The sequence below is a fragment of the Astatotilapia calliptera genome, chromosome 14, assembly GCF_964374335.1.
Source record: "Astatotilapia calliptera chromosome 14, fAstCal68.1, whole genome shotgun sequence".
Lineage (NCBI taxonomy): Eukaryota > Metazoa > Chordata > Actinopteri > Cichliformes > Cichlidae > Astatotilapia > Astatotilapia calliptera.
The window spans coordinates 2,119,806-2,137,908 of NC_137435.1; the positions used below are offsets into that span (position 1 = coordinate 2,119,806).

An 18,103-nucleotide genomic window follows, 5' to 3' on the forward strand; every position below is an offset into this window, starting at 1 on the left:
CACCTCCTTTATACCTCAGGAGGAGGGCAGGAAGGAGGTGCGTCGACTGCAAGGAGGGAGGGCTGCTGTGCTGATGTTTCTGTGAAATGAGTTTAGAACGAAAGAAAAACAAAAGCAGCAGTGAGTGAAACTCCCCATGCCGCGCGCCGTTACGCACGCTTTACGCGTTCTTTTAACTTTTTATTTTTCAGGCGCTTCTTTTCTCCAGCGCTGCGAGAACACGAAGCCTGAGCCACTCAGATTATACAGATTTCCAACACTCTGTGTGACGATGTCACGAGGGACGGGGGCTGAGGGACGGGGGGGATGCTTTGATTGGCTTTCACCAGCTGATGGTGCAATTACGCAGCAAAGTGCCAGGAGCCAAACGCTCACGACCGAGGCGCTGCTTTTACTGCCTCTGTGACGTCACAAAGTGTCCGCAGGTATTTACCTTCTGCGGTCAGCACGCTGAGGCAGTGAAATGTGCTGTGGAAGTGAAACTACCTCTCCGCGCACACCACACGCGCCTCTCCTGTCGCGTGCCGTCCCACGAGTGGGGAGGAAGACTGAAATTATGGTGGGTGGTTTTGAAGCTCTGAAGCGCGAAACAGCGAAGTCAGAAGAACCTGAACGTGGTCCTGTCAAGTTCTTAGTGTGGCAGGATTAAATCACCACAACTTATCCTGACACGTCGCCTGAGATTTTTATATTCAGAGGTTGAGTTTAAAATGCGCGAAACTTTTATTGTTTGATTTAGAGCTGCTGAAACCAATAAAACCAACAAATTCAGCTGTTGGTCCGGAATTGGACTGATGTGTTTCACAGTTTTTTATATTTGCAGATTAAAGATATCTGCAGTCTTTAATCTGCGGGGACTGCACAGGTTACACAAATAAATCAATCACTGAGAATTTGTGTTCAGTGAAGTCACCTGATAGTAATCAAACTAAAGCACTTTCCACGTTTCTGTGATCGAGCTGTGGCTCAGTCTCATACATTCAGTTTAGTTTAATGACTCAGACTCTGCTGTGAGAGATGTTAGAAAAGAATGAAGAGCCCAGTCCAGCTGTCCGTCACACGCACACTTACAGCTGCTTTGTCCCGTTTGGAGTTTTGCTTCTTTCTCATCACTGGTTTGCTTTTTACCCATCAGGGCTCTCCAACACCAACCGAGTCATTTTGGGAGCCCAGTTATACTCGCTGTTCTTCAGGTCGGTGTCACACGTCACAGTGGGACAGAGTGACGTCGTTATTTTTCATCAACATAAGCAATGGGGCGAACTTAAACCAAACAGGGATCTCTGCTGATCTTTGACATATTTCTACTCTTGCACTACAGCAGCTCTGCATGATCCACAGTTCATAATAATCTTTCTTTATCTAACACTCGCCCTCAGGTGCAGCCTCGGAGCTGCTGTCTGAAACAAGCTCCTCGTTCCTCAGCTTTTGCGCCTCCAGGCTGCCGTAGCTGAGGCACGCCTCACACACACTTCAACAAATGAGATTTCAATCTAGATTACATGCACCTTAGTGTGAGTGTGTGAGTGTGTGTGTGTGTGTGTGTGTGTGTGGGGGGGGGGGTCTCAGCTGTATGATAATGACCCACCTTCAGGCCGTGGAGCTTCACTGATGTTGCTAACTTGTCACCAAAAACAGAGCCATAAACTCTCTGCGTACAGTGTCAACACATGAGAGTAAATAAGGCCTGCTGCATTCATTCATGTATTCATTCATTCATTCATTCATTCATTCATGTATTACTGGTAATGCCTGAGCCCTGAGCTCACTAGGTGTTTCCAGGGGTGTTTAAATGCACACAGACTTGAGTTTTAACCAATCAGAGCTGTTGTTGCTGCGTTGCTGTGAAGGTGCCAGTTTTCAGCTGGCTGTGTTCTGTTTGCAGCTAAACAGCTGCTGCTGCTGCTGCTGCTGGTGGTGGTGGTGCTGGTGGTGGTGGGGTCTAATCTACAGAGAGAACTTTAAACCAGTTTAACAGCTGTGGAGCTTTCAGGTGACTTTTGAAAGTTACTCTGGTTAAATTTAGAAGAATAAACCTGATCTCAGAGCTACTGCGGAGCTTTGAGCTCACAGGTTTGAAGAGCACTTCCATAAACCCAGATTTCTGCTGTCAGCTGTGAAAACAAAGACACTCCTGCTCAATTTCAGGAAAATGTTCAGCGAATGGACCGAAACACAGAGCTCGGGCCTCCCCTTCACCTCAGGTGTATGAGGAGGAGGCGCTCATGCTGATGAGCTGTAGCTTTTGTTGGGCTGCCACCCCCACCGCCCAACCCCCCACCTCCACCATTTGTATTTGAATGAGGGCAGCGCGTGCCTCTGCTGGTCCTGAATTCAGCCCCCCTCCTTCCTGGCACGAGGCATGCTTCATCACACCCTATTGTCTGTGTGTGTATGTGTGTGTGTGTGTGTGTGTGTGTGTGTGTGTGTGTGTGTGTGTGTGTGTGTGTCGCAGGGATGAATTCTATAATATAAACCAACAACAACAGATGTTTGGCTCGAGACGAGTCGGCAGAGTCTCAGAGAAACAAGAAGGAGGCGTGAAAACTCCTCCGAGCTGTAAACTGGATGTTTCACACATAAACCGGTCACATGACCCCAGCCCATGTGATGTCACTGAGGAAGAACAGGAGGAAGAGCTGAAAGTCAGAGCATCATTTTTCCAGCTGTGCAGGCTTCAGGGTGAAGGTCTGATCTTATCCTCAGACCACAGCACGACGTCTCATTTCAAGAATCAAGTGCAGTTTTTCCCAAACCCTAAAACACGTTTGCAGAAACTTTTGACTCGGCTGCACATCCGAGTCCAACAACATCCCAGAACCAATTCTGCCGTTTGGTTTCATACATGTGCAAAAACACAACGTGTCACAGCTCTGCCCCTCACATCGTCTACAGTTCATATTAACCTTCATCACGTCGTGCTGTTTAAGCAGGGAGCTCAGTGCTGCTCGTGAATCTCAAGGAGGATGTGCAGAAACATCCAATCAGAGCTGCATCGACATGCAGGTGAAAACTGCTCAAACCACATTCTCACATAAGTGATTGAATCTGCTAGAAAGAGAGGAAGCGCTTTAGTGCACGAATGCATGTTTAAACATTCGAGTCAGACCGTCTCAGTCCTGCAGCAGCTGCCTGACGCTGGAAACACGTCAGCTTCATGCAGTGTTTGTGTATGGATGCATGGACGCATCGGGAGGGGTGATGAGTCAGAGTACCAGGCTGTGGTCGACTCCTTTGTCACGTGGTGCGAGCAGAATCATCTGCAGCTCAACGTGGCAAAGACCAAGGAACTGATCGTGGACTTCAGTAAGACCAGGAAACACTTGACCCCGTTTCAATCCACAGGGTCAACGTGGACATTGTGGACGACTATAAATGCCTCTGGGTTTAAAAACACTACCACACTTTACAGGAAGGGCCGGAGTCATCTCTATTTTCTGAGGCGGCTGAGGTCCTTTAACATCTGTCGAACTATGCTCTGGATTTTCTACGAGTCTGTTTTGGCCAGTCCTCTATGCTGTTGCATGCTGGGGCAGCAGGTTGAGGCTTGCTGATGCTAACAGACTAAATAAACTGATCCACAAGGCCAATAATGTTGTGGGGCTGGAGCTGGACTCCCTTAAAGTGGTGTCGGAGGCGAATGTTGTCCAAGATAAAGACAATGTTGGACACCCCCTCCCACCCACTCCATGACGTGCTGGCTAGCCACAGGAGCACGTTCAGTGAGAGACAGATTACTGAAAAGCACCACTGAACGACACAGGACATCATTCCTGCCCGTGGCTCCCTGTACAACTCCTCCACCTAACACACTAAACACTGCAACAGTTGCACCCTTTCTCTTTCTTATTCGGTAATGTTGCTGTCAATTTTCAAGATATTTCCTTATAATCACATCTGCCAACCCTGGATACTTATTATGTGTTGATTTTTACATATTGTGCTATTCCTTATATCCTGACATATTGTATTGTTAAATAGTTTAGTCTGTTTTTGTTAATGCAACTGCAACCCACATAATTTCCTCAGGGATTAATAAAGCATGCTGATTCTGTTATCTGTGTGTGTGTGTGTGTGTGTGTGTGTGTGTGTGTGTGTGTGTGTGTGTGTGTGTGTGTGTGTGTGTGTGTGTGTGTGTGTGTGTGATTTATGAATGAAATTGTGAAAAATGGCCTCCGTTTATTATATGAGCGAGTTCTAATGTGGCGCATGCGTTTCGAGCTTTAGAGCTCTTTTTTTTTACCTGATGAGCACGTGCAGCGTCGGCACCCCGGGGAGTAAGGGCGCGTGCACACACCAGCAGGAAGCTTCAGCGGACAATATGCACATATTCAATCGCGCGCCATCTGCTTATCGATCAGACCTCCCCCTCCTCAGACACACGCGCGCCACGCGCTTCGCCTCCTCCAAATGAGTATGTGCGCGTGCCCCTGCGCACGGGAGCGACAGGTTGATGCAGGTGAGCCTCAGTTGCTGCTTTTGTTTTGTTCAAAGCTTTATTGATCAGGTGAAACGCCGCGGACTGCGTCACAGCATCGCAGGTAAAGCTTCGTTTACATTGAGCGAAAGTCAGAGGTTAAAGGTCAGCAGGTTTCCTCGTGTGTCTGTGTCTCTGAAGTGAGGAAGAGGAGGCCCAGTGCTCCATCAGCCCGAGCTCTGCTCCTCCTCCTGAGGAGGTTTTACTGCCGCCGGAAGGACCTGAAAGGCTTCACACCTCCATCGCCTCCTTTTGTCCTCCAACACGTGCCCAAATGGCCCGACGAGAGGCGGCACGAGCTTTTGTTCAGGTGAGACGACACATGGCGTGTGCCGCCCGCGAGGAGGATAAAGGAGGTGTCTGGGGGGAGGCAGGCCGTGGGAAAGTCTCAGGTGTGAACAGCTTGGTGCGTTCACAAAAGTGAGCGAGGCGTCAACTCTGACACCTGAGCAGACATGCGCAGATAAACAAACGCTCTGCATCAGGAGGAGGGGGCGTAGTCTGGAGGGTCCTGAAGGAGCAGGCAGGTAAATGACAGAGCACGGTGAAGTCTCACCTGTGAATCAGGGACTGTGTTAGCCCCGCCCACACGAACAAAGTTAATTTTATATTTTTTATATTTTCTTCTATTTTTAAAAGAGTTTTTTCTTTTTTTCTTATTTTTAGACTCAAAATTTTCATTTAATTTTCTTACTTTAAATATTTCTCCTGTTTTTTTGTTTTTAACTGTCATTTAAATTATTATCTCCTTTCTTTTATTTTACTTTTTATAATTTACTTGAGCGCTTGTCTTGTGAGTAGTTTTACCTTCAGGAGATATTTCGCTTTGTCATATTGATAATAAAATGTTGAAATTATCCCCCCGGTGTAAGTAAAGTGTGTTTCAGTGTAAATGTGACACCTGAGCTGGTTTAGTGTTTTGGGGGCTGCAGTCTGCTGCCTTCTGTTAGCGTGTGACAGCTGAACAGCCGTGAGCTGCTGTGAGGCAAATGGAGGAGTCATAAAGCTCTGCGGCAGCCTCGGCGTTCCCAGGTTCACACCTCCACACTGAGCTGTGGGAAGTCTGAGTGGAAGCACATTTAGGTCCCAAACCTCCCAGCCTGCACTCAGAAACGAGCCGCGGCTCAGATCAGTGCAAACGAAGCCAGACTTTGTGTTTGTGAACATTTCGACCACATCACGTGTTCTTCGTCGTCTGTCTGCCCTTTTATCTCCGCTCTTATGCGAGCTTTCTCAGATCGGGGAATCAAACGAGCAGCTCAGGGTCCAGTCTGGCCCACTGGAGCTTTTGCAGTGTCAAAAATGCAGCAAACTCTTGAATTCTTTCAGCTTTCTCAGAAAAACACAGCACAGTACCTGCTGAGGCGATGACAGCGTGGGTGGAGAGACTGTTGGAACGTCTGTAGATATGTGATCATTAAATGTGAACTTTTACTTCTTATGGAAGTTTGACTCCTGGAAGCCTCAGACGTTGAGTCATGGCAGTGAGTTTGGGATGAAAAATGAAGCTGTTATTAATCAGGTGGTCCTTCCATAATCTGATGGTTCTTTCTGTGTTTGTGAGTCCATCAGTTTTAACAAAGGTCTCCAACACCACTGGCTGACCTACAGCCCAAACCACGACAGAGCCTCCACCGCAGCTGGCTGCAGACTGACTGCTGAGCCTCTCTCCTGACCATGATGTGCACCCATTTCTCCATCAGACCCGTTCCTCTGATCTTCAGCCCAGTTCTTGTGTCATTTTCATATCTCCAGCCTTTCCTTCAGTTTCCTTTCATTAAGCACGGCTTCCTGACAGCTGCCCATCCACTGAGGCTTCAGTGAGCAGTAGATGATCGTCTCTCAGGTTCTGCTGTAGAGTTTTTATAAACAGGTGACCGTCACAGATTTGTTGTTTAATTAAAGTTAAACCTCCAACATTTGGAAGATGATCTTTGATGAGTCTTTTTTGTGGGTGCGTTTTTAGCATGAGCGTTTTTCATCATCTGGGAACATCTGGGAGTTCATTAACGGTTTAATCTCACGGTCTGAATGACGTCACCAGAAATGATCACAAACTGATCAGCTGTATTGATCTGTGAAAGAAAACCTATGGACCTGATGGTTTCTGTTTAAGATGGAAGCGCCACAACTTAAAAAGGACACACGCACACACACATGCACGTGGAGCGGCGGATTTGGGCGCGCGCTCGCTCACCTCACTGCCTGTTTGCAGGTGGGCACTCTCACAACATCATGTGCTCGTTGTGTCCACGTTTATTTTAAAGCAGCGGTCTCCAACCTTTTTTGCGCCACGGACCGGTTTATGCCCGACAATATTTTCACGGACTGGCCTTTAAGATAAATACAACAAAATAAAACTAGTACCGGTACCGAAAAAAAGAAAATTTATTCATAACACACGTGAAAAGACCCAGGAAAACAGAGTTAACGATAAAAACGATAACAAAATAACGCTGAAAACCACACATTTCACACCTGAGCCTCAACTCTCGCGGCCCGGTACCAAACAACTCACGGACCGGTACCGGTCCGAGGCCCGGGGGTTGGGGACCGCTGGTTTAAAGCAAATTTAGGACATTTCCAGCATTTCAAGCAGGAACCAGCAAATAGTCGGTGTCGGCATGATCACACCTTCCTGCATCAGTCAGCAGATGGAAGGAGGGGGGCTGATGCTCACCATTAAAATGGAAATGAACTTTCCATTTCTGGTGTGAAACGAGCCTCACCTGGCCGTCAAACACTAATCAGCTAGTTAACCAATCACAGGTCTCTGCAAATGAGTCTGAACTTCAGTCACATCGTTTCTGAGTTCAAATCCTCAGCGGTGGTGCACCGACGGAAAACTACATCAAATCTTGTCATCGTGGATCTCACGTCACGTGCACAGAGACGACAATCAAAGCTTCATTTTTACTGAGAACATTTCAGAAGAACAGATTGTTGCTGTTGTTATGAAATCATGCTTTTGTGTTCCTTTATGAATGTCGGTGCTACATTTAAGAACACAGCGTGCATTCGTGCTTTATGTGCATCAGTTTGCATCAGCAGGAAGTTAAATCTCAGACTTGGAGAACAGGACTGAGAATTGAAACAAGCTCCTGGATCCTGCAGATCTGGATCTGTGTCACGAGTCTGACAGAGCATCAAATGTGCTGAGTTTGAGCTGAGGAGCCGTGCTGGCGGGTTGTTTTAATCACACTGAACTAAATGTAGAAAAACACTCATTTTTCTCTGCCGCTCATTATAAACAGACCGGTCATTAAATGTGAACTTTTCCGGGATGGTACTGGTTTCACACCAAAGTAAAAGAATCTGGAGCTATTTTTGTTATTATGCAGCAACTTGAGATTTCAGGGCCCACCTGTGGTTAAATGAACCGCCCCTGCTCTGTGAAGTCAGCCCGCGGTTTCCTTATTTAATCCTGTAATCTGTAAAAACAGACTTTTTAAACCACTCCATCCTCAGCAAACGGCAGCATGTGGGGGGGCTCATCACCCACTCTGGAGAAATGAAGATCTGCTTTAGTTTGTGTTTGACTTTCTATTTAATCTGTTTGCCTTAAACCCCGAGCAGCCCACAGCTCCCACTGCACAAACTGCAAGAAAGTGGAAAGTTACTGCTTCAATTATTTAAAGACGGCCGCCTCCCCTTTGCTAAGAGTCCAAAGTAGAGTTTATGAGAGGGATTTATTATGTCTAATATATTTCCAGTTGAGTTTGGCAGGACTCTGTGTGTATTTGCACTTTATGAGCAGTTAGGAGGGTCAAATATTTGGAATCTGAATGGCAAAGTGTTCCAAATATGCTATTTATACATTTATTCACACAGGAGTGTTCTGGGCTTCATCGCTGCCTGAAGTAAACACCAGGAAAACATGCAAAAATAACCCTGAGCCTACCCAGCACATAGCCTGGACCAATTCATACTTTTCAGTGATAATTTAACACGTATAATACATATAAAAACACAAATTTCACCAAGCTGTCAGACAGGTGGTACCTGTCCCGCCTCCACGGGACATAAACGTGCTGTGAAGAGAAAACATATTTACAGGTTCTGGGCACCACGGGGCTCCTGCTGTAACGCCAACAAAAAGCACATTTCTCACGTTCGGCCCAGCGCCGGCCTCATTTTCCGTACATTAACGTATACAGCAGCGCTGCACATGTTCTATTAAAACTCGGCACGAAGGCTTCTGCGAAGCCCGAGGAGCAGCCAGAAGATCAAAAGCATCCCGGCCGTGTCCTCCTCTGTCCAACGCGCTCAATAACAGCGTGTTTCAGATGCATTTGTTAGAGGGAAGCATCCTGAACCAGCGGAATCTCATTAAAAGAGAGAAAATTCAAAGCTTGTAAACAGTGAAGGGAAAACTATAAAACCTAAAATGATTCACATTATGAGCCTGAAACGCCAAAGAGTCCACCGATTTACACTTTAAAAAGACCGAACAAAAACAGGAAAATCCACACATCACGCTGGTCGGTTTGATTTATTCTGGGTTTATTACCAATGGTGAGTTTACATCACATGCATATTGAGACGAATGATCTCTGGACTCGTTGCTCTGGAGAAAGAATAAAACTCAGAGGCCTCGGAGGGCGGCGATCATCGGTTTATCTGCAGCAGATCTGACTGAAAGTCTTTTTTTCCTAAATGAGTGTAAAGCAGAAATGCAGCACGTCGTCCTCTTTGTAAAACACGCTGCTGTTTAAAGCCAAGAACGAGCCACCGCATCAGACTCGTGTACAGCGCTGTGCACAGGTCTTCCGCCTCTCCTCTAATCTTTATATTCTGCAGGAAAATGAGAACCAAGTGCAGCGATTTATTGAAACACGGTCTCTATGAGGCAGAAACAGGTGACAGTATTTGAGTGGACACCTTTATTCTCCAGCACAGGCTGTAAAATCTCTCCAGGCTTCTTGAAGGACACGCAAAGCTCTTCTGTTCTTGTTCTGCTCTGCCGGGATGATCCCACACTGCTTCAGTAATGCTGCGCTGCAGGAGGCTCCACTGTGCGCTTTCACTGCGTTGGGATCATTGTCAGGCTTTGCAGAAGGATCAAATTCAGTCTGATGGTACTTTGTTAAAACTGATGAATCGAACGTCACTGACTGAAATCCAGACCCAGCCTCCACTGTGGCCTCACTGTTGGACCTCCTCTGTACATATCGCCAAAGATTTGGACTCATCGCTCCCTCTGACCTGTTGTTATCGAGTTTCAGTCCAGTTCTTGTGTAGTTTGGATGGTTCAGCTGAAGGCCCCGTGATTTTTAGGCTGAACACTTGTTGTTTTGTCCGCCACTTGTCCAGTTTCCTCACATTTTTTAAGGACACACTGCACACCGTGCGAGATCCGCCAGGTTTTCTGCTAATAGTTCAGAGAATCCATTGTTGGTCCAAAAATGACATTTTATGACAAACTACTATCTTCAGGATTTTTCACAGATTCAACTAAAGAAACTAGAATAAATCATCGGTTTGTGTGACAGGCTGCTTTCATCAAAGATAAACTTTAAGATGGATTCTGGCAAGTCGTTATGTGCAGAGACATAACGACTTTACCTCGGAGCCTTTATGATGCCTGAGTGATGAGGTCAGAGTTAAATGGAAACAAAGAAAAACGTCTGAAAATGGTCAGGTACGAGGACTGGACTGGAAACAAGGGAAGACTGAAGGATCTTCAGAAAGCTGGAGGAGGATTCTTTGTGAAAAATGACAAGTCTGACTGCTTGGAAGCAAAATAGGGAGAAATGAGGGGTTTCTTAAGGCTACGTCCACACGTACACGGGTATTTTTGAAAACGGAGATTTTCCGTTTTCGTTTTAAAAAATAATCCCGTCCACACATAAAGGCAGAAATGAAGGAAAACGCTGCTATGAACATGCCAAAGCAGCAGGTGGCGCTAGATTCCTAACCGTGCAGAAATGTTGGCCAATCAGAAGTCTAGAAGCCTCGGTGGGAAAAAGTAAACAAAGCTGGGGCACAGAAGCAGAACCGAGTCGTATGTGTGGAGGGACAGTAACTGTGTGTATATGTAAGCATTTAAACACTGCAGAGAGTAGAATTAACAGTATTGTAGAAATTCATTTCACCGAAACAATAACGTGGCGCACAGTGTGACGTCAAAAAATGCGCACACCTTTGACGCTGCGTTTTCTGCGTTTTTTTTTTCGTCCACACGTAAATGCAAAAACGGAGTTTTCAAAAATATCCACCCTGGCCGGAGTTTTTAAAAATCTTCGTTTTCAGTGACCAAAAACGCCGTTTACGTGTGGACGAAAGGTGCAAACGCATAGAAAAATCTGCGTTTTCAAAAATGCCCGGGTACGTGTGGACGTAGCCTGAGACTTCTGCACAACTGTGTACAGCACAGGAACCAGGCGTGGCTCGGCATGCATCTTTGGTAACTTCGTCACGTGGAGGTGATCTCTGTGGATCGATCACATGTTCAGTCAGGGTGGCAGGTCGGGTCAACACTTCAGGCTCTCTGACGTGTTCCTTGAGGTGCTCCCGAACACGTCTGCTGGTGGCCTAATATTGCCGAGCTATGCAAGCTAACGTGATCTAGTTTGATCTAATGAAGCCCTCATAGGACCAGACCAGGTGAGCCATCCCGAGCCAAACACTGTCGCCAAGATTTCCTCCACTCCTCCAACACAGTCTGTTGTTCTTCCTCAGAGTCACGTCTCACACACCAGGATGTGCTCACACAGACAGAACATCACAAGACCTCATCCCTCTCGCTGTTACGTCCTGGACGCATATTCGTCTACGCCACGGCGGCCGACGCCGCTTGGCGCTCTGACATATTCACCAAACTCTCATAAATGCTACTTATCGTTTATTTGCATCATTATAAACAATATTCATGATGTGACGTTCGCCTCCAACAGCACAGTCTGAGACACACACACAGGAACAGAAAATAAAATACACATTCTCAAAGTGTGGCAGATGACAGCTGATCTCAGGTCAGATCCAGTGAGCGGCGATGCGACTGGAGCTGGAGTGGCGACGGCAGCGCTGATTCCCGATCAGCCTCCAACCACCAGCAACCAGAGTTTAGACCGACCTGGATCCTCTCCATCAAAAGCTTAAAAATGCATCAGGTGTCACAAAGATGAGGCCCCACCTCCACAAAAACCAGGAAGTGCAAGGCCAGTTAAAGTCCTAGCTCCGGTCCAGCGCAACAGCCCCGCCCACTGAGACGTCCGTGACGGCGGAGACCATTCGCCTGCAGCACACGGGTCTCTCTCCTCCTCTCTCTCACCTCACCTTGGACGAGTGATAGGTGGAAAGCGAGCAGGGGAGGGGGTGGGGCTCATTGCTGCTTGGAGCGCCAAAACCGCGAGGCGATGGAGCCGATCGAGAGTCCCTGTTTCTTCTGCTGGGAGAGCTCGGACAGACGCTGCTCCTCCTCCTGACGGGCAGAGAAAACAGAGTCAAAGCCATTCCAGGTGAAACCTGTGACAGGTGCGTTTGATTTCTCCTCCTACCTGTGCCAGCTGAGCCTGTCGGCGCTTGAAGGCCTCGATGGGGTCTTCCTCCAGCGCGTAGTTCTCCAACACCGAACGCACGTCGTCCACGCCGCTCATAGCGATGGCTGATGGAGAGGAGGAGACGGAGGAGGTGAAACAACAACAGACAGGAAACACGGGAAGGTCAACCAATCAAATATGAGCTTAGTGACAGTAGAGGGATGCACTGACGAACATAAGAAGCAGACGTCAACTACAAAAACAAATTAAGTTAAGGAACGGCTGGGTGACAGGACGGTCCCCGAACGCCTCGCCGTGCGTCTTACTCTTGAGGAAGTTGGCGAGGTCGTAGAGCGTTCGGTCCTCAGAGTTTCCGTCCCATTTCTTCAGAGCCAGGCCGTTGAAAGGCTGCAGGCTGAACGCCTCCCGCTTACAGTCCACCACGATGACCTTACTGCTGTCGCGGTTCAGACACGACACATCCTAAAAGACAGACAGACAGACAGACAGACACACACACACACACACACACACACACACACACACACACACGTTTACTCTCCTGCTGCAGATAAAATCACTAATTCGATGACTGATGAGGTAAACGCCTCCTCCATCACTCCAGCCCGACTAAAGTTGACACTGGTGATCTTTCATGCCTCATCAAATAAGAGACTCCATTACCTTAATGACCCTTAAGGTAACACTTGCTAGCCCCAGCTGGTGTGTGTGTGTGTGTGTGTGTGTGTGTGTGTGTGTGTGTGTATTCATATCTTTGTAGGGACCAAAAATTGGAAATCCTCACGAGTCTGAAGGTATTTTTCAGACTCAGGATGTGGTTTTAGTGTCAGGGTTACAACTGGGTTATGGTTGGGTTTAGGCTCAGGGTTAGGCATTCACTTTTGATGGTTAGGGTAAAGGGCGAGGGGAAGCATTATTTCAATTAGATGTCTCCACAAGAAATGAATACCCGACGTGTGTGTGAGTGAGACAGATGGAGAGGGACTGTCTGCGGCCCAATCATCCTCCACGTCCTCACAGCTGATGAAAGAAGGCCGCCGTTCTCCTTCACGTTGTGTTTGTGTGAAGGAATCAAGCTGCCACTGAAGAATCGGACCTTCTCAGTCTTTTACGCCATTGTGGAGGAATTTTGGCCGCTCTTCTTTCCAGCATTGCTTCAGTTCATTGAGATTTGAACGGTGGATCTAAGCACAGCTCTCTGAAGGTGTCAGCAGGCTGAGCAGTCTGGACTTTTTCTTTTTCAGCCATTCTGTTGGAGATTTACTGCCTGGCTCAACTCAGCGACTGCAAAGTGCTTACATCGTCATCCCTCGTCCATCGGTCGGTATGAGGCGTTTGAACTGAGTTTGGATCTCTGCAGCTGAGGACAAACCTCTCCACCAGCTGGGGCAAGCCCTGAATGACCCGGGAGGTCAGGCAGCTGCTGAAGGAGAGGAACATTGCGTTCAGGTCTGGCAACAGGGATTACTACACCACAGCCCGATCCAACCTGAAGAGAGGCATCAGAGAGGCAAAGGGGGACTATAGGAGGAGGATCGAGGACCATTTGAAGAGTAATACCAGCCGGCAGGTGTGGCAAGGCATCCAGCACCTAACCAACTATAAGATCAATCTCGGAGCTGCGGACGGTGACCTGGAGCTGGCAGAGGAGCTGAATATCTTCTTTGCCCGCTTTGAGACCAGGGTACCGGAGGTATTGGAGCCACAGCAGCAACACGCCACCCATAGCAGCACCACCCTCACCCTGGAAGAGCACGAGGTGAGGCGCATGCTGCAGGCTGTTAACCCGAGGAAGGCGGCGGGTCCTGATGGTGTGCCAGGTCGAATATTGAGGGATTGTGCAGGACAGCTGGCTGGGATCTTCACCAGGATTTTCAACAAATCCCTCGCACAGGCGACTGTCCCACTCTGCCTGAAGTCCTCCACCATAGTCCCCTTGCCTAAGAAGCCCCACATCACCGGCCTGAATGACTACAGACCGGTGGCACTCACCCCAGTGGTAATGAAATGCTTTGAGAAGCTGGTCCGCAGACACATCACAGCAGCCCTGCCCCGCAGCCTGGATCCACACCAGTTTGCCTACAGAGCAAACCGGTCCACGGAAGACGCTGTAGCCACAGCACTCCATGCTGCATTAACTCACCTGGAAGAGCATGGTAGCTATGTGCGGATGCTCTTCGTGGATTACTGCTCAGCTTTTAACACCATCCTTCCACACAAACTGGTGGCCAAGCTACAAGACCTGGGGCTTCCATACAGCACCTGCATGTGGATCAATAGCTTCCTCTCGGGCCGTAGACAGAGAGTCAGAGTTGGCCATCACACATCCTCAGCCCTGAGTCTCAGCACTGGCTCACCCCAGGGCTGTGTGCTCAGTCCACTGCTCTACTCTCTCTACACACACACACGACTGCACTCCTCGCCACCACAGCAACATCTTTGTGAAATTTGCAGATGACACCACAGTGGTGGGGCTCATTTCCAAGGGAGACGAGTCTACGTACAGAGACGAGGTGGAGCAGCTGACGTCATGGTGTAAGGCCAATAACCTCCTCCTCAACACTTCAAAAACCAAAGAACTCATAATAGATTTCAGAAGGAAAAAGGCAGAGATCCAACCACTATTCATAAATGGGGACTGTGTAGAAAGGGTGGCAAGCTTCCGCTTCCTGGGAGTCAATATAGAGGAGAACCTTTCCTGGAGTGTGAACACCTCCGAGCTGCTGAAAAAGGCCCAACAGAGACTGTACTTCCTGAGAATTCTCAGGAGGAATAACATCACACAGAGACTGCTGGTGTCCTTCTACAGAGCCACCATTGAGAGTGTTCTAACTTACTGCATATGCATCTGGTACACTAGCTGCACAGGGGCTCAGAGGAAAGCACTCCAAGGGATCATTAACACCGCCCAAAAGATCACTGGCTGCCCTCTCCCCACACTGGAAGTTCTACACAACGCCCACTGTTTTAAAAAGGCCCAAAACATCATAAAAGACACCTCACATCCTGGCCACTCCCTGTTCGAACTGTTGCCCTCAGGCAGACGGTACAGGGCAATCAGAGCAAGGACTAATAGACTCAAACACAGCTGTTATCCAACTGCAATAACACATCTGAATACTACAAAAAAATGTCCATCACGCCACTCTTGTGTTAATCTATGCACGGTCTGAAGCATGTGTGTGGGAATGTATGTGAATGTTTTACTGTTATATCTTATTAGTATTTTAAGTATTCTATCTATTTTATTTATTGAATTTTATTGTTTTATTTATATTTTGATATTGCTAGGGATGATGCAATGATCGGGGACCATTCTTAATTTCGTTGTTCTCATGACAATGACAATAAAGTTTCTGATTCTGATTCTGACATTGGTATCATCCATTTGAAGGACGCTGTTACAGATGTGGTTTATTGAGCCTTTGTAAACCTCAGTTAAGGAAATTGCCTCGTAGCCCTCCCTCAGCAGACGCTTCTCTAAGATCACTGCTGATTGCAGACCTGCAAACTGCCCAAACCTCTGCTTTTATAGGGAAGCTTGAGCTTTCAGATGATCGGTTAATCAGTGCATTTGATAGTCGACACCTGGCTGCTCCTTTCCCTCTTCCACATATTGTTTGTGCATTTGAAGCGCCTTGAGGCGACTTTTGTTGTGATTTGGCGCTATATAAATAAAACTGAATTGAACATTTCGTCTTCGTTTCAGGTACATGAATAATGACTATGAATATAAGTGACGTAGAGAAGATGCAATAGAGCAACATGGCGTGGACGTCTGACAACGACGGTCTCTGATCTTAATTAGAGCTCTTATGATGCCATGTGACCAATAAAAGCCGTCCGAAGCCTGTCATGTTGAATGTTCTAAATACGCGTCGTTTCAAACTGTGAAACACTGGCTTCACTCTAGAACAGCAGCTGGACGGGACTAAAGCAGGACTTTGCTCCAGGTTGGGGGTTAACTCTAACACACACAGAGTTACGTCAATGAAAGGTCGCGCCCCGACAACTTCCCCGGCACCGCACTTCTCCGTCTTTGTATGAAAATTCCTCTCGTCAAATCTGCCGTGCGATGTTATTGGCAGGCGCCATCTGTGGCTGCCCTCTCCATTGGGAGATTAGAAATAGGAATGACATCTACTGCTGTGCAGCGTCCAGCAGAGGAAACTTTGCCGTCACAGAAGCTCACGAACACCAGCGTGACTCCCTCCTGCGAGACCCTCGGCTCATGTTCTCAGCAAATTGGGCAGCAGCATTTTTACAGAGTCGGTGAAGTGCTAAGAAATGCTGCACACACTCACAAATACAGTTTAGGTAAATGTATTATGTACTGTACTGCAAGCTGACAGTAAGATTCTACTTATCCCAATCATATCAGAGCCTGACTCCGCCCACTGCATGGTCTTGAAAAAGACCAAAACATTTATTTGGGTCATTTCGAGCTGGATGGCTCCTCCTCTCCAACATCTTCCCCCTCTGATGTCTTGGAGCACTGCAGTAGTTGGCAGATGCATCAGTTTGAGGAGTCCGCTTGTCCTGTTATTGATGGACCAGCATGCAGTCTGTAACAGTGGGGCCAATACATAAGGTATACCGGGTTGAACCTTCTTTTTCCTTCACAGCCGTTTTAATTCTTCATGTCTCAGATTCCTCGACATGACAGTGTCACACAGCTGCTGCACGTCTATGACCTCCCACTCCACTACATCATTAAAAAAAAAAAAAAGACTACCGTATTTTCACGACCATAAGGCGCACTTAAAAGTCTTAGATTTTCTTCAAAAAGTGCGGCGCGCCCTATGTGTTGTAAGGAGGACGTAGTAGAGAACACCATGAGAACGTTAAAGGGTGAAGTGTGGGCGTTGATCGTATATACCGGGACAATCGCACATACCTGTATAAAAGAACAGGTATGTGCATTATGCAGGACATCGTTGTTTTAACAACCCTGAAAATGGCAAAGAGACACGCTTATGAAGCACAGTTTAAACTGAAGGCCATCAGCTACGCGGAGGAACATGGAAATCGAGCAGCGGCGAGAGAATTTAAGATTAACGAATCGATGGTTCGCAAATGGAGGAAGCTGGAAAACAAGCTCCGGCAGGTCAAGAAAATGCAGCTGAGTTTCCGCGGACATAAGGCGAGGTGGCTCGAGTTGGAGGAAAGACTCGAGCGGTGGATCATCGAGCAAAGAGCGAGCGGGAGAAGCGTTTCGACTTCACCATTAGGCTAAAAGCAGTTTCACTAGCTGAAGAGATGAACATTGAACATTTCCAAGGAGGTCCGTCTTGGTGCTTTCGTTTTATGAAACGGTGCCATTTTTCCATCCGGACCAGGACTACGGTAGCGCAGCAACTTCCAGCGGATTATAAGGAAAAGCTGGCCATCTTCCGCTCCTACTGCAGCAAACACATCGGCGACAAAAACATCCAGCCCAGCCACATCACAAACATGGACGAGGTCCCGCTCACTTTTGACATCCCGGTGAGTCACACTGTGGAGAAGAAGGGGACCAGCACGGTAGCGATACGCACAACGGGGCACGAAAAGTCTTCTTTTACTGTTGTGCTTGGCTGCCATGCTAATGGACAGAAACTGCCGCCTATGGTGATTTTTAAGAGAAAGACTTTGCCTAAAGAGAAGTTTCCAGCAGAAATCATCATTAAGGCAAATGAAAAGGGCTGGATGGATGAGGAAATGATGAAAGACTGGCTGAGGGAGGTGTATGTAAGGAGACCAGGTGGTTTTTTCCACGCATCACCATCGCTCTTAATCTGTGACTCTATGCGTGCCCATCTCACAGCCGATGTGAAAAAAACTAGTGAAACAAATGAACTGTGAGCTTGCTGTCATTCCGGGAGGCCTGACAAAGGAACTCCAACCGCTGGACATCGGTGTGAACCGCCCGTTCAAAGTAAGGCTGCGAGCGGCCTGGGAGCGATGGATGACCGGTGGAGACCACAGTTTCACTAAGAGTGGAAGGCAGCGCCGGGCGAGTTACGCCACAATTTGCCAATGGATTGTAGATGCTTGGGCTAACATGTCTGCTGGCACTGTTGTTCGAGCTTTCGCAAAAGCTGGCATCATTTCCGAGGAGCCGCACGGCACGGAAAGTGACTCT

At 47.7% G+C, this 18,103-nt stretch overlaps 1 protein-coding gene across 1 annotated transcript in view; it reads right to left on the reverse strand.

Moving 5' to 3' along the window:
• Positions 1–11,308: 11,308 nt before the first annotated feature.
• The window catches only part of timm50 (translocase of inner mitochondrial membrane 50 homolog (S. cerevisiae)), a 31,210-nt gene continuing 24,415 nt past the window's right edge, over positions 11,309–18,103 (reverse strand). Inside the window, exons 9-11 of the mRNA XM_026191967.2 lie at positions 12,285–12,441; positions 11,977–12,083; positions 11,309–11,900 (exon numbers count right to left, since the gene is read on the reverse strand). Of these exons, the coding sequence (XP_026047752.1) occupies positions 11,802–11,900; positions 11,977–12,083; positions 12,285–12,441 (363 nt within the window). The 3' untranslated portion in view covers positions 11,309–11,801. The remainder of the gene's footprint in view (positions 11,901–11,976; positions 12,084–12,284; positions 12,442–18,103) is intronic.